This window comes from Chroicocephalus ridibundus, chromosome 9 (assembly GCF_963924245.1).
Source record: "Chroicocephalus ridibundus chromosome 9, bChrRid1.1, whole genome shotgun sequence".
Lineage (NCBI taxonomy): Eukaryota > Metazoa > Chordata > Aves > Charadriiformes > Laridae > Chroicocephalus > Chroicocephalus ridibundus.
Window position 1 is genome coordinate 42,581,232 of NC_086292.1, and position 22,017 is coordinate 42,603,248.

Consider the following 22,017-nt stretch of genomic DNA (forward strand, 5'->3'; position numbering starts at 1 on the left):
CTGTAAAGGAAACTGGGAACATTTCTCCTTGCCCTCAGGAGCTGGGCGGGCAGCAGCGTTAGCTGATGTGAGCTGGGCAGTGTCTGGGTAAGGCTCCATAGAAAAAGCTCATTAAAGAGCCCTTTGGGAAATCATTTCAGGGTAGAAATTACTGTTTGATGAGCAGGAGAGGGAAAAAGAGAGGGAGTGTGTGAATGAAATCCCTTTCAGTTTTGTTGATTCAGGTTTTATACAGGACTCTGGGACTTTAAATACCAGCACGGGAGGCTTTGCGACAGGCCGGCTTTGATATGAGCCGTGCAAAGACCTGCTCTTTTGTATTTATTCTGGAGCTCGCCTGAAAGACAATTCAAAAGCAATCGGCAGCTGCTGTGACAGCAGCAACCTGTTGCTATGGAATTAAATGCGATGCAAAAACACAAAGGTTTCTTGGTTAGCAGCAACAAAGTAAAAGGGGAGCGGGAGATGGAAACGGATGCAACAGTCAGAATAAAGCTACAGCCAGAGTGGGGCTGGGTTCAACTGGGAGGTACGGGGGAAGAAATGTAAACGTGATTTGTTTTGTTTTTTTTAAAAGAGCTTTTTCGCCATCTCAGCAGGTCAAGCTCAGCTTTGTCTGGGAATGAGCGCTTTGGGAAAGGGTCTCGTCTGGTGGCGTTACAGGCGTTGTATGTTCCCAAGCTCCTGGGAAACGCCCGCGGGCTGGGGCCAGCCCTCCCTGTAGGGTGTCCCGAGCTCAGGCATCTGTCCCGGGAGGTGGCCAGGACCCCGGCACCGAGGTGCCCTGGAGCTGCAGGGTCTTGCATGGATCCAGCCCACGCTCAGCCCCAGGCACGGCAGCTGCCGGCAGACCCAGGCCACCAAAGGGGGGCTTGTCCCACACCTCCTGCCTTGTTTTGTGGGGGCCTGGCCCCACGGGAGAGCTTGGACGGGACACAACTCCTTCCAGCCCAGCTTCTGGCCTGGTCTGGAGCTTGTCCATGGGCTCTCTCCATCTTGGTTTCCCACTCTCCAAGAAGCGTTTGGGAGGGGAGAGGTGCTCGGAGACGGGACGGGAGCTAGCGGGACCAGACCTCTCCCAGGCCCAGGTCTCGGGACTGATGTGCTGAACGTCCCCAGATGGAGAAGTCTGGTATTCCTATGTCTTACTTAAATGAAACTCATAGTGCCGCGTTGGTTTTTAAATACGCATTTTCCCAGCCTGACCTCAGCTGCCCTTGAAATAATACTACTGTGCGGTGAAACCCTACGGGGAATTATCATCTGAGCTCGCTCTCCCTTTGTCACTGGCGTCAATTAAAAGCAGAGTAGCTGGTGATTTAATACGTCCGGTGTCTGAGGAAACCCCACATCCATCCAGAGGCTGGCTCTGGCGTTTTAGACACCTAATTGGAGTGGAGGAGTGTTTTTGCCGGCCATCCAGCATGCTTTCAAATTCACCCAGGTCTATAGAGAGCACTGAGGCCTCCTGGCCTTGGCTTGCCATCTTCTCCTGCACGTTAGTTAATGCCCCGGTGTTGCTCCTCCTCCCCGCCGTAGGCCTGTCCCGGGTCAAATTGTTTTCCTATTCCTCGTGCACCTTCTCCCTTTGGATGAACCCAACACGGTTTAGTCCCTGTAGAGGGTCCAGGATCCCAAACTGCCCCCCCAGGAAACGCTGCTCATAAGGTTAAGCTTCCAAGAGCAGGAGAACCCATCGCCACCAGCTCTCCACAACCAACTGGAAATTTAAGCTGGGCCCGATCCCTCTCACTCCAGTGCGGAGCAGGGGGACGGTGACCTCTGGGTACTGGCGGCAGCGCCGGGGGGGGCCCAGACAGGATCCCGCAGCGGGGACTCCTGGTGGGAGTGAATAGCGGAGGCCAAGCTTATTTTTTTTTTTTCTCCCTCCCTTACAATCTCCCTTTTCTTTCCATTTCACCACCTCCTTATTTAACATCATCGACTGCTGTGCAAAACCATCAACGCTCTTTGCGGCAGCGTGACCTACTTTACCGCCTCGTCCCGACTTCCCTCGCTGAAATCGCGCGCTCGGAGCCCACCCAAGCCATTCAGCGTTTCTCAGCTGGATAACAAATCCAATTAGGTGGAAGAAAGCCTGGCTTTCACGCTGTCAGCGCCTGGACATCTCACTTCCCTCGCCCCAGCGCACGCTGCGCCACCGATGGCGGCCTCTCACAGACATCCCGGACAAGGCCCCTCTGTATTTGTGTGCCCCTCCTCCAAATGAAGCCGGGGGAACGGGTTCAAAAGGACCGATCCCAGCTGTCCAACGTGTCCTTTCATTCCTCCTGACATCCCTTGGGGACCACGGAGCTCAGGAATCGAAAAAAAATGTGTGGTTTTTTCAGTTCTGGCTCTCCGTGGAAGCCCTCCCTTCCCGGCCCAGCCTGGAGAAATGGCCCGGGGCCGCGCCAGGATGGCCCAACTTGTGCTTTTTAAACCTGCTTTTTAAAAAGCCTCTGGCACTTCAGCCAGGACCTGATTTAATAACCGGCAGAAAGTCACACCCAACCCCGGTCCTGCAGCTCCGTCCAGAGAAAACAGAGAAAAAAACTCTGCCTTTTGCTGCTCCCCTTGCTCTCTTTTTTCCACCCCAGCAGGGACCAGTCCCTGCAGCCACCAGCCGGCCCCCGGGACGCTGGCCCCGCTCCGTCCTGGGGCACAAGTGTGTATTAAAAGGGATGAGTAGAAACAAAACGAGGAGGAAAGAAAAAAGCTCAAGGACCAGCAGGAAAAGCCCTTTTGGTGTCTAACCTCCCTGGCTGGGGAGGACAGACAGACAGACAGACAGACGGCTCTCCGGCAGGTGCAGAGAGGCGGGGAAGCACCATTCCTCCATTTCTGGGTGGCTGTCTGGAGGAATGACAGACGCACAGGCTCATCGTGAGCTGCTTCTCTCCGACGGCCGCTTCTCCGCGCCCAGCCGAGCGCCCGCCGTGTCCCGGCCCCCGCTGCCCACGCTGCTGCCGCCCCGCCGGGCTCAGGGCCGCTCGGGGCCTTCCCACAGGGCTCTGCTAATGACTCACCGCTCCCGCTCGGCTCTAATTAGGCTCCTGTCTAATTAGGCTCGCTGGAAAGAGGCGGCCGGTGTGAAGCAGCTCGTTGGTGAAAGGAAAGGGGAAAGAAAGAGTGTCTGGAGATGCCAAGCGCTGGCGGGAGAGACGCCAGGCTGCGGGGAGAGGTCGGGGGGGCTCGGGAATTGCCGATGTAGAGCCGCCGCTCGGCAAGGGATGGATGGAAAAGAAAGGAGACAGCAAAGGGACCGAAACAAGCCCCCGGGATGTCCTCCAGCCCAGAGCGAAGGTTGCCATTTATAGACTCGTTGAACAAGTTACCGCCACGCAAAAGGAGCCCCAGGATGCAGGGAGAGCGGGACAGGGCTGTGAGGCAGCGGGGCTGGGGGAGCCGGTCCCGAACCTGCAGCATCCTCCCCTCCGCCGCCCTGGAAGGGAGGGCAGGAGCGGGCTCTGCAGCACAGCCTGGCTCGGGGTATTTCGGGGGGGTGAAGATGGGTTTTCGGGGGGGGGTGAGGGGCACCCACCGTGTCTGCCCATCCCTGTGAATGCTGGGGGTCTCACTCGTACGGGCTCTCACATCAGTGGCTACTCTCAAATATTATTTTTCCCCTTAATTTGAACATATTCCAACCCCAAACAAATCAACACATTTGCAGCATTTAACATCCCCTCTAACTAATTAACAAAAGCCAGGTGCCTTCTGTGGCGAAAGGAAGTCGTTCCTTTGCCGCTCAGCCTGTACCTGATCACAAGGCCTCTCACTCACCGCACTAATTAGGGGTTTGCCTTTCCTTCTCTTAATAAAACCCCCAGGAAGGAGCAGCCTGTCTGCCAGCCCCAGCCCCGCTCGCACCTGTGTCCTCCCAGACCTCTGGTTTCTCACCCTGGAGCCGGAGCCGGGACTGACCCCAGCAAGGGCAGGAAAGGGGAAACGTGGATAGTGACAATGATAATGGAGACATTAAACTGTCCTTCCAAAGAGCCTCTCCAGAGCCGGTCAATGCTCCTTTTAGAATCCCATCCGAGTGTAAGGATCCTGTATAACCCCTTTTAGGTGAAAATCCCACCACATCCGGATGACCCACCACATGGCCCCGCAGAGGTCTTTTGCTCTAACTCTGGTTCTCAAGGAAAAGCTGGGGCTGGGGGAGAAACCTGGGACGCTCAGGAGCACATCACTGCTGCTTGGGGACCACCTAAAATAATTGACCCATGCGGTTTGGAAAGAAGGTCCATTTCATCATCTTAGCCGTGCCGTAATGGCTCAGAGCGTGGTGTGCGGATGAAATTGTGGCATGCTGGTTTAGGGTATTCGAATTGCCCCATGGAGACGGCCTGGAGAGGTGGGGTCCTTCGTTTCTCCTGAGCCAAAGGCAATGTGCACGGCATGCCCCGGCTCCCCTCCGGCCTGTGGAAAGAGGGCTGGTTTGGTCTGCAATGCGCAGGACCAGAGAAGCTCACATTGCCTGGTTTGCTCTACACCCGGGCCCTTCCCTGGCCGGAGCTGGATTCAGCGAGAATTTGGTTTTCTACATGTGATTTGTGATTGGTAAATACACTCTTCCTCCTGCCATGACCAACGTCCGTTGTATCGCAGCAGCATCTTGCACTTCCAGCCGCCGCCGCCGTTGTTTTACAGCAGCAACGCCAAGGCTTGGGGTAACCCAAGTGGTGGTTTTGTGCTTTTGTCGGGCATCTGGGCTGCAGGGCCAAGAGGGGCCATGGGAAAACGCGCTCTTGCAACGGCGCACGCAGGAGCCGACGGTTCAGCGAAAGCTTTTATTTGCTTGGGTAAATAGGCGCGCTGGGACGAATGGGAATGCAAATAAAATGAGGACTACTGAACTGCCGTCGAGATAAACGAGCTCTTTCATCTCCCGTCTCACACCCAGGGAGCTGCCCGTCTCGGAGCAAGCGCTGCGTGACAGGGCGTAGGTTTGGTTTCGTTGGCACGGTCCAGGTTTTTAGAACAGCACATATGGCACAGACGTGAGGAGGGGCAAAATAACACGCAGTGCACGGCTGGCTAACGGGGCACAGGAGGGCACGTTGGCATTTCCCAACGCCTGTTCAGAAACAACCCAAGCAGTTGGGTTGTTCGTGTCCATGACCTGAGGGCTGTGATCAATACATCTGATTCTCCTCAAGCAGCCTCTCTCCTTCCCCATCTCGCCTCTGAAGACAAGTGAAATAATAGATGGAAATTCAGCAATTCCTCCGCCTCCAAATCAATATGGACAGGATGAAGGGCGCAGGTCTCCCTGCTCCTTCTGCCCGGGGAGGGGATGCTCAGGTCCCCTGCAGGGCTACTGAGATGATGAGGGGGCTGGAACACCTCTCGTATGAAGAAAGGCTGAGGGATTTGCGTCATGTTACTCTGAAAAAAAGACAACTGGCGGGGGATCTTATCAACGCTTATAAATACTTAAAGGGCGGGTGTCAGGAGGATGGGGCCAGGCTCTTTTCAGTGGCGCCCAGCGACAGGACAAGAGGTAACGGGCACAAACTCGACCATAGGAAGTTCCACCTAAACATGAGGAGGAGCTTCTTTCCTTTGAGGGTGGCAGAGCCCTGGCACAGGCTGCCCAGAGAGGTGGGGGAGTCTCCGTCTCTGGAGACATTCAGAACCCCCCTGGACACGTTCCTGTGCCACCTGCTCTGGGTGACCCTGCTCTGGCAGGGGGTTGGACTGGATCATCTCCAGAGGTCCCTTCCAACCCCTGCCATTCTGTGATTAGCAGTCCAGGGGCAGCTGTGATTGTTTTTACAGGTAGAACAAAATGATGGTGGAGAAACTCCAGCCGTCGTGGCCCTCTGTGCCAGCTCCTCGCTGTGCTGTGAGCAAGCTCTGCTTTGGCTCTGTACTTTTGGCACCCTCTTCCGCCCAGACTGACGCCTGCAGGCACTGGGAACACACGTTCCTTCGCCTCCCCAGGCGAGAGGAACCACCCAGACACTGCCGCGGCGTTTCTGCTGGGCCTCCCCTCGCAGGGCAGGTGGGAATGGGTAAAGCGCAGTGCATCGCAGGGGCAACCATCCCTCCTCCTCTCCCCATCCCCGCGATGGGACGCAGCATCTCCCGTTCTCTCAGCCAAAGGAGACGAACCCCCCGTGTCTAGGATTTGCCAGAGACACGGAGATATTTTAGCTGGTTACCGAAAGCCCACGCCATGAGAGAGCACACGCAGCCACCAGACTGCCATTCATCTTGGCTGATGGAGCTGAAGTGGCTGAGAGAAGGGCTGTGACATTTCCTCTTCTTGTAAAAAGATGAAAAGCCTTGGTGGGGGGGGGGGGTGGAAACCCCAAGGAGCTGAAGATCATTACGGCCATATGCCCTTCAGCTGAATGCAGATCTTCTAAGGGAAGGAAAATAAGTTATAGTCCAATGGGTGCAGACTGGAATCCAGATGATAAAGGCAACACAAGCATTTGATTACAGGTTACAGTAACGTCTGCTCGTTCAGCCTCGGTGCAACAAGTCAACAGCAGAAACACCACAGGTGTGGAATCAAAACTGGGCAGAAATCTTAGACTTAAAATCAAATTTATTTGGAGAAAAACTGACTTTACAAGAGGTTGATGCTGATAACTAAAAAGGAAGATAAATAAAAGCTTGTTACAAAACCTAATGGTTTCTGGCAAGTTACAGAAAAACTGAAGAATTTTACAGTCAATAACCTGCTCACTTTTTACATAATTACAAATTAACATACAGCAATTAGGTTTTACCCTCTTTTTTTAAAAATTCTTTTTTTCAACTTTTTTTTTTTTAAGTTTTTTTTTTTTATGGGTTCAACATGAAAATGCAAAGCATTTTTATTTTATTTTATTTTTTAAGAAACAAACCAAAAGCAGAGGTATATCAGGTTATTACAATACACCTCCTCAATGCTCTGGGAATTACTCAAGTGCATTCCGTATTAGTACAAAACAAACACCAGGCTAAACTTTAACCGTAGGCGAACTGAACTGGACATAGATTTTTATTTATGGGTTTTTTTTTTTTTTTGAGTCAGTGTTTAATATCGATAAAGAAAATAGTAAAATACTTTAGAGCATGGAAAGGATGGATACCTATAGCCAGCTTAAATACATACGAAGCTTATAGCTGTATGCAAAGCAGTGGATGTCATCCTCTTCCCCCCTCCCCCCAAGCAATGGAAGCTGAATATATTTGGGCAAAGCATCAGTGAAATGCGTGTGGAAAGGAAGGGCACGGAGCCCTGGAAACGCAGGTGGGAAGGGAGCCAGCGTGACGCTTCCCATCACTCAAGAGCACGAGGTGTACGAGATTCGGCCAGTTCAGCTCGCCTGCCGTTAAAACTTAGCTGCATCACCGGGTCAAGGACTAGTCACTGACGGCTGCCCCTTCTGACAAACGAAGCAAGAGTTACGAGCAGCAGGGGAGGATTTGTTTTTTTCTCTTTAAAGGGTGCCTTAAATTATGTTGAATTCCCAAACCTGGCCAGCAGGCAGAGTCATTTCCAGAGTTCTGGTTAACAAGGAATGTTTTGTGGGATTTTAGCAGATATTCTCTTGTGCCCCCTGCCCAGTCCTCCCTTGCCCCGTGCCACAGATAGCCTAGACAGCTTCCTTGGGATTTGGCACCTGATGAACCTCATCTGACTCGGCGGCATTTGGAAGGACTGGATTTGGGTGTTTCAGCAACAGCTCTGAGATATCCTTGTGCCTCAAGGAAGGTGCAAAGATCATCAGACTCTATGGATGCTCTTGCCTTCGAAAGGCAGTACAAGTCCGCACAAGCTCATGGCATTCCTGTGCTTCTCAGCAGTGGTCAAAACTTCAAGAGTGAAAAGAGTCGTCCACCCTCAGCGGTGCAGAGAGCTCCTGCCCCAGGGACGGCACCTGGGAGGTCTCCCAACGGCCTGGACAGTAAATGACTTAGTGCATGGAAAGGGCCTCACTTCACTTACTCGGTTGTGTCCCCCCACACCTCCTTTGCCCAGGGTTTCTTCAAGGAAAAGGTGGTGGAGGGCAAACCACTGGTGGGACTGCTTCCCTACCGGCAGCAGTACTCGCTGTGAGGAAGGTGATGGTGACGCCGGCATGAGCTCTCCTGCGGGACATACCTGAGCCATCAGAAGCCAGTCCGTCTGGTCCTGCCACTCACCCTGTCTGCAGCGGGACTGTAGTCAGAGTCACACCTACTTTGGCCTAAAATTAATACAAAAAGCTTGGCCCTTCCTCCTCTCCCGGGGTAAAACCAAACCAAACCAGGAACATGCCTACTTGCCGCTTGGATTTTGCTGGGGATGCTGGTGGGGGGGAGCAATGGCAAAGCTGATTGTCTCCACGTAACCAAAATGAAAAGGGACAAGACCAGTTCCATTTAAAGTGCTTTATGGCATCAAACCGACATCAAGTTACATGTTGAGATGATCGCTTCATTTAAAAGAAGCTAAGGCCAACCCCACACAACTCCATCGAGTCTCACGCTGTTTGCTACAGCTACTCTCTCTGGGGTATTCTGGCACCCCCAGCTAACACTGACCACTTTTCTACTTCATCTGAGCCCATGCTCCCACTTCCCCACTCACGGAAACCCCTTCTGCTGGGCAGTGATAAAACCAGGCAAAGAAAAGCCCCAGAAAAGAAAGTCTGATTTTTTTCCCCTCCATGAAACAGTCACAAAAAAAGCTCCGAGAGCCCTTGCTGGGTCCTCTTCTCCCTCCAACAATACGGGGCTTCGCACAGACATTTTTGAACCTGCTCTGTGTCCCAGGAATCCAGTGCAAACCAGGTGGTTTGGGTGCTCCAAATGGGATCAAGGGACCGGCTCTGGGAACCAGACACAGCATCAGGCTGGGCTGAAGAAATAATGTGCTTTCAACAACTGCAGGATGGATGCCAGGCATGGAACTGAAGCAAATGGAATTTTAAGGCCAGGAAGAGGAAAGGCTTTGGTGCTGTAAAGCTGGGACAGACAACCCTAGGCAACCTGCAGGGATCAGAGTGGGAACCCGACTCTGGGAACCTATGCCAGGCTTTTCCAACGAAAACCTGAGAAGGGGAAAAATAAAAGGCTAAAGGGATGAAAACAAGCCCTCACCTTCCTAAAGGTGAAAGGAGGAGGAAACAGTGTGGGAGTAAAGGCTTCATTCCAAAAAAGTGAATCATACAGTAATGTACATCCTCCAGGGACAAAGGTCTGTCCACCAGAATTTAAGACACAAACAGCTTTGATATTTCTGGTCAGTGTATTTCTGACTCACGCCCATGGTTTCTTTGACACGGAATCATGCGGACCGTAGGAGATCACTTAGCAAACGCTATTTTCACTTAGGGCGCTGAATGCTCGTTTTGAGTTGCACAAGGAGATGGTGAAGCCAGGCAGAGACCCAGCCCTGCTGCCCTGGGTCACGGGAGCGCCTTTTTGATGCCCTTCTCGGAGCCATGCAACATTCTCGTGTCTTGAATTCAAGATGTGTTGGGATCGGGGAAAAAGACAGTGGGATGAAAAGAAAAGCTCACACTGTCAAAGGCTATTGCAGACTGAGGGGAACTTTCAGAAATAGCGGGGACCTGATCTCTGTTTACACAACAGTGAATGAGCCATGAACCGCTTTGGTTTCCAAAAATTTCAGCTTGGCACATTCATTTTCGCAGATGTACAAATAGCAGGGCAGAAGTTATTTCATGAAATTGGTGTTTTTCTTATGGAAAAGATAACACCACAACACCAGCACATGCCTCCTCCAGCCCCTTTCAGGTTCAGAAGAGCTGCCTAGATCTCCCTGGCCAAGCGACCAGACCTTCACATCACTGCAGGATGCTCCATGTTTTGCTTTTTCCTTTCCCCTCCAAGAGGTATGAGAAAACCTAAACGAAATATTTAAACAAGGAAACTAACTGATAGGAGGAGTCTTGTCTGAAGTCACTGCTGCTTTTCCCAGACTTTTTTTGGCCCAAAGATGCTCTGCCTTAAAGAAAGCTCTCACTTGAAATCCTGTAACTCTGGGCACGGCACGGGCTGCTGAGCGGCACTGCCCAAACCCTGGTTTTGTAGGAACCAGGGAGATAAGAACATTTGTTTTACCAATCTCTTGGTAAGGAAAAAAAAAAAAAGGGAAAGAAAAAAAAAAACCACCACCCCTCAAAACCCCAAACAAAAGCAAAATAAAAAAAATAAAAAAATAAAACCAAGTAAACTTCTTTTAAAAAAAGAACTCTTTCAAATAAACAGAAAGATAAATATTTTTTGCAAGCCCTGCTTGCAATAAAGAACAAGCACCAAATAATATTAAAAAAAGCAAAATAAAAATAAACCTCAAGCCTTTTTCCTTTCTTCCTTTTTTTTTTTTTTTTTTGTCTTAATAATTTAGAGAGCTTCAAAAGCAAGCAGGCAGTTCAGGATTCCTGCACCGACTGAGCCAGACCAGTCTAAGCATCCACCTCAGCACTGATGCTGACACTCACCAGCACCAGCTCTGAAAACTGCTGTGGGTGACTCGCTCGTGAGAAGCCAGAGAGCAAACTGAAATCAACCAATAGTGCAAGAAAAGAAAGATATAATTTTTTTTTAAGAAAAACTGGTAGGAAAGGAAATGCACTTGACAGCTTCAAACTCCGAGCAAACCCTTGAACCGTTCTGAAGCTGATAGTGTCTCATAACCATTTACAAATCCGCTCGGGCAATTCCCCTGAGAGGGTTTGGAAGAACAAAAATTTTGGAGAAAAGTTTGGCTTGCTGCATTTCTTTTCCCCCGCCAAACACATCCCTGTATTCAACAGCTGTACAGACACCTCACAGTCGGCACAGCAAGAGCCACCCTCAGATGTTCCCCTTCTGCTGACGGCAACACGGGGACGGACGGACACTCCCGCCCTACAGCCCACGGTGATGGAAACGGACCTGCCATGCTGGACCTTCGGACCTGTTCCACAGCGGTTCTGTCCGTGCGAATGTATTATCTCCCCAGAAACGGTTAATAAAGCACAGGAACTAGGAGCTGCCTCTTTGGAGTTCGCTCTGCTCCCAGCACTCAGTCCCCTGACCTGCAACGTCTCACTGAAGTACTCTGAAATCGCCGTTGTCTCATTCTGCCTTAGAAACGCGCACGGGAAGCTGACAGAATCCAGAGAAACAGAAGCCCGCCGTTAACACAAAAAGTAGAGGAAGAAAAATACAAATAACAGAACAAAGGTCCCTAAAAGCAGATTTTCAGCCATCTCTTCAGCAAGCCATCAGGCCTGTAATGAAGGGATGTCAAATGCAACTGGAGAACTATATTCTGGCAAAAAAAAAAATAATCTTTACTTAGGGGGGGAAGGAGTGAGCTGGAGCTCAAACAAATTGTGTAAAAAAACATTGTTTAGAGTTGTTCCCACTTGAACACTGTTTGTTCTGGCTCCCTGGGGTTGCCTTACAAGCCTACCAAACTTCTCTTTTCTGCATTGTTTTAAATATACCCAAAGACGTTCTGCTGGATTCTGGAAACAGTTTGACATTTAAATCCTCGACCCTGCAGAAATCGTTCAAAATTACTTTAAATTTTATTTTTTCCCTCTGAATTTTTGTTTTGAATGCTGTTACTGCTTCCTGGTGTAAGGTACCTCTCTGAAACCAAACCGTCCATACACCGTGAGCACGAAAGGGGCGTGCAAGTCAATGGTGTTACCATCGGAGCAGTAAGGGCAAGATACTCAATATCCACACGCACCCTGAAAGTCATCAGGCATCTTCTATCCCCACGGGCCGAGCTAAGCTTGGCTGTACGGACTGTAAGCATATCCCAGTGGATACATAGATACATATATGTATATATACAGTATATCTATATATGCCAGTGTGTATGCACCATTTGTAGAGTCCTAATCTTTTGCTGAATGCTTGGTTTTGGTTACGTTCCCCAGAAAAGGGGAACTTGAAGGCACAGACCCCTTAAGGCTATGTTCTCTCATCCTTTAGCAGTAAGAAGAGACAGAAAACATCTATCCCAATCCATTTAACCCAAGGTTTGCACAGAGAGACGGTACTATTTGCCGTGCAGTCAGCCTCTGCGGTGAGAATTCATGCAAAACCACAGGAGAGAGGCCCTTTCCCACCACTTAACAGACTTCATAACATGTTTTATTTAAAACCTCCAGATGCTTGTCAGATGCAGCACCAGCAGTGTGCTGTGGAGCAGGCAAGGAGGCGTCCACGGTACCAATGCCGAGAATGACCAATGGAACTGTCTGTGCTCAGCAGAAGATCTCCTCGCCCTCTGGAGGTGCTTCTGATGAGTGAGAATCTGCAGTAGGAATAAAAAAAAAAAAACACAGGTGGGAATCACTATGGGAATACAGGAATACAGCAGGCAGAGCAGGACACCCTGTGCATGGAAACCCCGCTGTCTGCCAAATCCACTGGAGACCTTAAAAGCCATCCAGTTCCCTGATGAGCTACCATGAAATCCCATCTTGTAATTGGTGAGCTTTCCTGTGCACCAGTTGGAAAACAACAGTGAGTTAATATGGATAAAGCCGGTCATCTGAGGGCATGAGATCAAGTTTCATGTGGGTCAGAGGTCTGAGGTGCAGAACTGAATCCTAAGGGGATGCGAAACTACCAGAGAAAAAAAACTTGCATTATTTTTTTTTTTTTTCAGATCAAGAGACAAGATAGACCGGCTCGAGGGGAAGGGAGAGGCCACCAGAAGGGTTGTCGGTATCACTTCCAAACTACAATAGAGTAAAAGCAGACAGCAATGCCGCAGGGGCTGCAACAGCCAGGAGCAGCCCCGCAGCAGCTCCTGAAAGCACATACACTGAAGCAGGACGTTTCCCTCCTCAAAGCACAGCAAGCTGAAAAATAAAGGGAGAATCCAGCCCGTGGAGGCTGCTCAGGATGGGATGGGGAAGGGGAGGAGCAGGGAGCAGTGTGTCCCTCTGATAACCCCAGGGGCCGCAGAACAGGCAGAAAAGCCCACAGAAGACCACTTCAAGCTGGGAACTCCGCTCATCACAGCTCGTCTTCTCCATCCCTGTGTTACCATCCACATTCAAGGCTAGATTTCGTGGCTTCCACAGGTTTGCTCGCTGGAGAGAAAAGCCAGCTCACTGACCCTGAAAACACACCTATGACCTCCCCCGACACTCACCAGACTGTTGAGAGCGATGTCCCCTGCCCTTTTTCTTCTTTTCCTTCTTCTCCTTTGGTTTGGCTAAACTGAAGAGACGGGTAGGCATCTGGGGCTGTTCCTCAGCTGCCTTGTTAGTCTGGTTTGTTGTGCTAAGCAAATGGAAAGTGCTTTTCTCTTTGTGTGTCCTTGAAAGACTGTTCCTTTTGGGGGAGACAGACAGTTCTGCATCGAAGTGCCCTTGTTTAGGAAGGGAAGGGCTCTTCTGCTTGGAGGAATCATCGATGCTGGACTGGGAGGAGACTCTTGCAAGTTTCTCATGTAGATTTGAAACCTATAAAAGGAAAAAAAGTGTTTCACTGGGGCATGAAAGAGGCTAGCAGAGAACCTGGACAGGAAAGGTGTGTCCCAGACCACTCAGCGAGACAGAGGTTGTTCTTGTGAACATCCAGCCCGTTCACCAGCTAAAAGTGGTCCCCATCCAGGCAAAGCAATGAGAGAAGCAGCCCTCTCTGTCTAAGACAAAGAAGTGAGACATATAAAGAGTAACGCTCCAGTATCTTTTGCTCCTACATGTACTATGCTATGTATCAACAAGCCAAGGGCAAATATTCTCTAAGATCTCGATACCAAGACTCACCCTGCATCGTTCACACACACAGAAGGTGGCAGAAGGCCAAGGAGAAGCGTGCCTCTCCGGCAGGGGAACGCCAGCACACGGCACTGGAGCGGCGCGTGTCAAAGGAAGCTTTCCCAAGCAAAAGATGAAAGCAAAAACATTTTTCCTGATTTTTTTTTTTTTCCTAACGGCTGTCTCAGGATGTAATTGAGCCCGCACATTCAAAGGGAAGATCAAAACAACAGCTCAACAAAGCCTCACTGAACCCTCTATTAATAGCTCTGAAACGTCAGTAAGATCCCCGCCTTGAAAAGGTGCTTCCTTCTCCCAATCCCCCAGGCCTCACAGTTATTTTACCTCTCGGCCTCTCCCATAGCATCCGTATCCCTCACATGTCTATGTGTGCTCGATGCTGGAACAGCTTCACTGTGTGCTGGGAAAACTTCTGGCCTTATCAGGAACCAGGGTGGGAGGGAGCAAGCCCTCCTCTCATGATTTGCTTTTCAGAGCTCACTGCTGAGCTCCGCAATTAGTCCATTCAGGCACCCAAAATCATTTCCATTCCACAATCCAACATTTATAAACTAATTTTGCTACAGCTCTAAGCAAATTACATTCAGAATTAGTGATTTACAAAAAACAAACGATTAACAACAGGCTTAAGATTCAAATTCAGCTCATCTTTTGCCACTGGATGCTTGCTCTCCTCAGCCATGCTGCTGCACACTTGTAAAAAAATAAACCCCAGTTTGCTGAAAAATGCACAGAGAAGGATCTGCGTGGGGGCTCTTGTTTCTGGTTGTGGGCAGTCAGACACCAGAAGCCTCTTTCAGCAGAGCCAGGGACATTTGCTCACTGAGCCATGACCAGCTTGCAGGTGTCCAGTCTCTTTAGGACAGGGACAACACCCATCTCTTTGCTAGATATCGAGAATGCTTTTGGAGATGGTGTAAGCCTACAAATGGCCTTTCCCTGCAGTTATCAGCCTCGCAAGTGGCTTTCGTGACAGCTGGAGTGTGCAGGTAACCCACAACATTCAGGCTGTTTCTGAGAAGGACGTCTCATCTGCCTGACTGCTCCCCAGAGCCCAGCCCCCATGGGGTGAAGGCCACCGTGAAAGGCAACATTGACCTCCTGAGATTGTCTAGGATATCTTATCTGCAAGCCAGCCACCTCCACTCCGCTGTCCACCAACACGTGGCACAGAAAAGCAGGCAGGGCTCAGGCTGTTGTAATCATCTACTGCTCAGGACTGGCCAGCCATCCTGAATGCACCATGTTGCATCAACACTGGCGATGCCTCAGCAGCTGTGGAGGTGCAAAAAACATAGCCCTGCACATCAAGTGCAAGGAAAGAGTGAGAAATACCAGGCCCCGCGTGCCTAGGACCAGGCCTATCACTGCTGGCATGCAGCTGGCCCAGGGGCCATCCAGGAGCTCCCTGCAGAGCACAGCTTCCCCGGCAGCCTGGCCGTTGGCAGCATTTACCTGGTTGTGGTCAGGCTCCTGCCGCATTTGAGCTAATCGCTCCATGTCTTGCTTGAACTGAGCCTTCTCCCTCTCCAGCTGCTTCTGTGCCGTGCGAAGCCTTTCCAGGTCAAGCTGGTAGGAGGCCTTCTTCACTTGCAGCTCCTCTCGCTCCCGCTCAAGATCCTGCCACCCTCGCTGGACCTGCTCCTCTCGCTGGGCCAGGTGGGCCTCCTGCTCCGCCAGCTCCTTCTCCCGGACTTCCCACTCCCTCTCTTTCCTCCGCCTCTCCTCCTGGTGCTGTGTCTGCTGCTTCTTCAGGTTAGCCAACTCCTGACGCTGCTTCTCCAGGTTGCGCTGCTTCTCCTGCTCCAGCAGCGAGGTTGGTCGGAAAAAGCTTCGAGTCAGAGCCCTCTCGCTCAGAGCCAACTTCTGGTCCTCAATGTAGGTGTCCTGCTGCAGCACGACGCCCTAGGAGAAAGGGGGCATAAATCACTGCAGCGCCCTCTCCACAGAGAGAGCCTCCATCCCTGAAAATCTCAGGGTGCTGTATCAAAACCCCTCTTCCCCCACCAAATTCACAGCTCAGCCTTACAGCTGGGCTACCAGAGGATGCTGGCAGAGCATCTCCCCCAGCAGCTTCCCAAATTCAGGCGAGCACTGGTTCACTTGGGCAGCAGCTCTTTCCTATGACCTGCTGGAATGCTGCCTGCAAGCCGGCTGCAGGTATTCAGCCATGCAGGGATGTGGCAGGCAAAGAGGAAGGGGAAATGGGGGGCGAAGCGTGAGTGACTGTTACTGGTGGTTGGCGGGATGCGCAGTTCGGGCAAGCGGGATGCAAAAGCGGGATGAATGGCCAAGCCTACCTGCAAAGCACTGAGCAGCTTATGGAGGTTGGTAATGCTTTGGAGGATCTGCTACGAGAAAACAAAAGCGTTGCTATTAGATCTCACTGGGTGCCAGGGTACGCGTAAAGCACCCTCCTTTTCCACTGTGACCCACCGGTGGGTCTGACAAGCTGTACAGCCAACCCTCTACATCATCTTTTTTCTCACTCTTTACTTGCAATGACTGCATCATCCCCCAGTACACAAATACATCCCTTGGACATCCCTCAGACGTGCCTGGCATCATCTTCCTCACTTTCCTAGCCATCAGTGCGGCAGGAGAGGAAACGTCTTTAGAAGCACCGAACGGCTCAGACCTCATGGGAACTCCTGGGTTGTCTCTGCAAACCATTTCCCACAGCATCAGCTTGCTCAAGAACAAGCAGAGAAATCGGGATGAAACCCGGAAGTTCACTTAAAAATTTCAGGGAAAGAACTTCAAGCGGGGGGAAAAAAAAAAAAAAAAAAAAAATCTTAAAATGAACATGGACTATTTGCACCCTTCTACCCCCAGCTGACCCACTGTCATTAGACAGAAAAACTGCAATACAGCAGGCACACAAGTACAGCAGGTGTGTTCATGAAGGCTCTCTGAAAATACAGGTAAACGCCAACACGTCCTGCATCAATACAGAGCAAGCTACTTTGGAGTGATGCCCTACCCCTAAAGATATTTTTAGCCTAGCTAAAAATTTCTCTGAATCTCTCATATCCTGCAATTACTTTTAAGAAGAAAAACCACCGCAGTATTTGCAATAGCGGTGTGATAGCCAGTATTAAGAGAACTGCTTCTCATTCTGCCATTAATGCTAATTGGGAGTTATGAATGTGTATCAAAGGGAGAATGGAAATCTAATTGCCCCAATTCACTGCACCTGCAACATAAAATTAAACTCCCTCTGTCTGCAGATGCACAATAAATACAGCCCAGCGCATCCTAGTGGTAATTAACCCTTGCTGCCTATAATCAGCACATATCATCCTGCTGGCAAGCAGATGACAATCAGCAAATTCCCTGTCTGAACGTCCAAGGTTAAACAAATAAATGACACAGTGGGTTCAGCTTAATGTATTTAAAAGTCTACATGCGCTTCAGCAAATGAAATGTATTTTCTTCTACATTATCACCTATTGAGACAAATTCACTTGCCGCTTAAATGAAGGAAACAGCTGAGCAACAGAATCAATTCTTACCTCGTTATTCCTTTTCAACATGAACATCAGATTAGCATTTCCACCCTATGAGAAGATCACAGATTTAATATGAGGACAAATGAGAAATCACAGCAAATGTGTTCTGAAGCTGAACTAATGACAGATACATTAAACCCCCCTCCATCCTCCATTCTGGGAGAATTCATGCATGTTTTTTAGGCAAGTTAAAATCATATAAAATAAAATGTTAATTAGGTATCATTTTGTAGTTATATGATGGATCGATCCACGGGAAGATTAGGTGCAAGGTTATAGTTGACCTTATCATTTCAATAATGATGCATAATTAAACACATGCTTTAGCTGATGTGCAGACAGATGGCTGATAACCTGTGCCACAAAGGAGTACTGCTGATTTGCAATGGTTTTCAAGTCAGGATTTTAGCTACAGCAAAGCGCTTCTGGCTGCAGACTTTCAATTTTATTTTATCTTTAACTTATTAGGATACATCTAATTGTCAAGAAATTCAGGCGTTTTTCAAGACTTGAATTGTCACACTCTCAAAATCTGAACTCGTTGGCAGCAGACAGTGATACCTTCTTTAAAATGCTGTCCGACTCCGTTCTCCGAAGGTCCTGAGCATCATCGCCTTCATCTTTTGCTCCACCTAAAGGAAGAAGCCAGCATTGACACTGGTTATTCAGCATTTTAAGCCATAGATGAACTTGCTAATGTCTGAGAAATTTAATACAGGAAACTCAGATGTTTCACGAAAGGAGACACAGAGCTCTTGACACTTTAACTAAATACATTTGCTCTCTATGTATACAGAACATGCCACCACCAGCAGGAAAAGCGGATCTGAATTCAGATTAGGATTGACTTTGGTTTCAGACAATGCGCTGATAAATTTGGCACTTATCTATTAATTGGTGGTCTGTCTTGCCCCCGCATTGCTGTCTGCTACCAAAGAATATTTGCTGAGAAGACATGAGGCAGAATAAGAGCAGATGGAGAACAATAGCAGAATCATCTCAGGGTATATTACTGCAGGTATAGTTTCAATGCCTTTCTCATCCAAATGCAATTTACAGCTGGGTCAGATACTGCTATGCAATAGCCTGTGTAATTTTATGCTAACAATTTCTCCTTAGCCTTAGTTATCAGAAACCTGTATCCTCAAAGGGACAGTGGACCTTTCTAATTGTCCCCTGGATGGCTCGTATCAGTGCTCCCAAGCAGGACTGGACTGACTTGAGAGGACAAGAAAGCTGCAACCCTCCGCCCGCGCTGCCCTTCTGCTCGCGGGCGGCTAAGGAGTCGCATGGCTCTTCAGTCCTCTAGCTCTTGCCAAGACTATTGCATTCTCCTTGCCAGCTGAGATGCAGCCTATGGGACAAACCCACATCTGCAGTGGTAACCTCCTTACTGCCACTCTTTTAGCAATAAACAACTTTACATGCACTTGTATCTGCAGCAACGTGAAGGACACGGTACCTACTGCAAAGGCCCTCTCCTCCCACCACCCCCCAGGCAGGCTTTGCTATTAAAGGCTGACCCTCAAGTCCTCCTAACAGACCTTCTCTCCTGCGCCACGTCCTGGGACCTTCCACCTCTTTGCAGGAGGAAACACCTCCCTTCTGCTTTGCTGGAGGGGAGAACGAAGGGGAGTCAGGTTATAAGCCTTGCCCAAGGTCACACAGGTTGTGAAGAGAAGAGCTGGAGACGAAAGCCAGGTTTCATGCCTCCCGGCCTCCAGCTGAACAAACAGGCCCTGCATTCTTTTCCAAAATTCTCCCAAGACCCTACAACTATTGAATTACAGTCTAATTCAAAAGAGGACATTTCTACAGAAAACCTAGAACTGGGCAACGAACAGCCTGAGGTTGTCTCATTCATCACTGCAACAGAGAGAGGCACAACCCTAAACAAACCCCTCCAGTGTGAATATATTTGTCATTATGATGACAAGGCCTGTGGAGGGCTTTGCAGCTTTCCAATAGAGCTGCGAAAACCTCTACATACTTCTCATGTCTGACTGTCTGGAGCTAACACTGCTCCTTTAATGCAGAAGGTCAGACGAGGTCCAATGATCCCAACGCTGAGACAGACACTAGCGCAGCAAAACTGGCTGTATTGGGAGTACGAGTGAGACCACAGAGAAAGGAATTTGAGGACAGGGAAGTTTCTGATGACTAGGGCAAAGAAAGAGAGCATTGGGAAGCAGCCAACTATGCAGCTGAAATAAATATTCACACATTTCTTTGGGAGAGACTTAATTGCAGGAATAACACATGCAGTTGTACGTGGAACACAAATGCATAGAGAGCAGAGTTGGGGGAGAAGGTGCTTGATTCAGCAGTATCCTCATCCATTCACAAATGCAACAGTGCCAGGCTCCTGCTGGAAGATAACTGAAGAACGAAGAACAGAGCTGCAGATATTACAATAATAACGTGAAGAAACTAATCTATTAAGAAGCCAAATACTTTCATGTGGCATGTCAGCAAAGAAGAAAGCATGATTTAGAGAGAGCACAGAGAGAGAAGAGTGAGGAGTTCAGGTGTTTAATCCTCATCTAGCCATAGGTTCTCAGCTACCACCATTCCACCTGTACATAGGCTTTTTTTCCTAATTTGTTACTTAATGTATCAACTATTATTGGAGAGGAGTTGGGAAACCCAAATCACCAGCTGCTGGAGTCCTTCTGAAGCAAGAAGATACGATGACATGTATTATGAACAAATGCTGATGTGCACACAAATAACTACTCACTCTTGGAGGCATTCATCTGATGACTGTCAAATCCTCCAAAGGTTTCTGCCCTTCTAGGGAGAGAGATGGGTCCAACTCCTCCTTCCTGTTCCATGGCAGCGCTGCTGACCTGCTGCCCGAGGGCAGTGCCCAGGCTCCTGTTCACCAGGTCTTGCAGCAGTTCAACTGATAAAAAGCAACGATATCTCTGTTAAAGACCAAGTCAGGCTTCTCAGCTATTTTCATCCCTGCCTGAGACCAGGTCAGAAATTCACATGCTTTGCTGTACTAAGAAACGTTTCTGTGACAGCGATGTGAACAGTACGCATTCCCCCTGCAAAAACTCAGTCTGTCTGACCGTTAACTCTAATTCCTGGAGCTCTGCACAGGCTTCCACTGCCCTCTCTTCCTCCAGGCAACCCTGGCGTGATCTGACAACAGCATTTAATAATTTTTAGCCTCTCCAAAAATCACACTGGGAAGGTGCCCGAGTTTCCATGTACCCTTGCTTTTGTCAACAGACTTGCTTGTCCCTTTCAGGCACCACAAGCGCCTGCTGAAACCCAAGCCCCGCTCTCATGCCTTGCTGTGACTGAAGCACAGCAAAAGCCTAGATGGTCCAAATTTCAGACAAGGGTAAGTCCTGCGCTGCTCCTGACCCCAGTGCAGATTCAATGCGTGGTTGTTCTTTCTGCTGACTGTTCTGCCCTCTTTCAACAGCCATCAATATCTGCTTCCTTTCCTGATCCTCATTACCTGTCCCTGAGACAATACTGTGAGTAGCAATATGAACTAATCTATGCTGTTATTCTGACAAACAGAAGGTTTCCCCTGCAAAAGTGGTGCTTGAGGACTGAAGGTGGGTCTGTTAGTTAGTGTAATTAATGCTCACCTTCATTTATTGCAGTTTTCATAATGGCCTCTCCTTTTGGTGCCTCTTCTGTGTTGGCTCTGAAGAGCAACCTGGAACCTGGCATGTCTTCCTGCACAGAACCATCTGCCATGTCCCGGAAGATCTTAGTCTTCTCCTCCAGCAAGAGGAGGATCTGCTTATCCTTCTGCTGAAGTTGTTCTGTGGGGTGAACAGAAAACAGAGATGAAGACAGAAAATAAAAGCTTCGGCAAAGAAACCGAGTGATTCCTGAGGTATTGGCCCCATCTAGTGGAACCTGATGATACAACTGTGCCCTGCACGATCCTGCACAGCAACGGCACCCAGCAGGCCCAGAAAAACCAAATAATACAAGCAAGGTGAGGACTGCAATTATTTGCTGGTTGCAGGATTTTCACTCCTTTGAAAAACGTCATAATTCAACCACAAAACCCAACATAACAATTCCTGTAAATTTTTCAAAAAACACTCCCCAGCTGTGTCCCAGGCAGGATTTTACCTTTCAGTCCTCTCACTTTCGCGTCCGACACTTTCTTTTCAAACTCAGACTCACAAGGGACTCCTTCGTCTTCATCTCTATCCCTGAACAAGAGACATGTCTCAATTACTACCAGAGGATGACCATGTGCATCACCTGCCTTGCAAGAACAGCTTGAGAGCTTACATGGTGTTCATTGTGTCTTGAATGATCTGTATCCAGCCGTTACGCTCTTCTTTGGAGCTGGCATGGACTTCCACCATTTCGGGATCTTTTACACCCATACTGATCAGGAACAAACCCTTCTCTTCATGAGCCACTTCTCGTACGATCAGCTTCTTCAGAGAGATCACAGTGGATTTCTGGTCCTTCAGATGGAAAGAAATGCGTGAGGAGGGTGAACAGTACTAGTTCCCAGATACAAACTAGCATTGAGAAGGTCTCAACAACCATACTGCCACCTCTCTCGGGTTGTAAACATATTCTGAACCTATTGGCTAATTGAGAAAACAAATCATTTTAATGAGGTCAAAGAACATGGAAGGGCTTGCTTTTGTCCATCAGTTCTGTAGGAAAAGCAATTTCACCTTGTTCCATTTCAACAAAAAATTAATTTAAAATTGACTTTGTGGTTTTGAAAACTCTACCATATTTTGCTC

At 49.2% G+C, this 22,017-nt stretch overlaps 1 protein-coding gene across 6 annotated transcripts in view; it reads right to left on the reverse strand.

Annotated features, from left to right (window-relative positions):
• Positions 1-6,548: 6,548 nt before the first annotated feature.
• Positions 6,549-22,017, reverse strand: part of AKAP13 (A-kinase anchoring protein 13) — a 224,436-nt gene continuing 208,967 nt past the window's right edge. For 5 of the 6 annotated variants that reach the window (XM_063345530.1, XM_063345532.1, XM_063345533.1 and 2 more), the window contains 10 exons: positions 21,545-21,726; positions 21,380-21,462; positions 20,881-21,060; positions 20,010-20,174; positions 17,831-17,901; positions 17,273-17,317; positions 16,058-16,108; positions 15,213-15,662; positions 13,127-13,439; positions 6,549-12,277 (listed from right to left, as the gene is read on the reverse strand). In XM_063345530.1, the coding sequence (XP_063201600.1) occupies positions 12,228-12,277; positions 13,127-13,439; positions 15,213-15,662; positions 16,058-16,108; positions 17,273-17,317; positions 17,831-17,901; positions 20,010-20,174; positions 20,881-21,060; positions 21,380-21,462; positions 21,545-21,726 (1,590 nt within the window). In that variant the 3' untranslated portion in view covers positions 6,549-12,227. The remainder of the gene's footprint in view (positions 12,278-13,126; positions 13,440-15,212; positions 15,663-16,057; positions 16,109-17,272; positions 17,318-17,830; positions 17,902-20,009; positions 20,175-20,880; positions 21,061-21,379; positions 21,463-21,544; positions 21,727-22,017) is intronic. The other variant, XM_063345531.1, reaches the window with a different exon arrangement.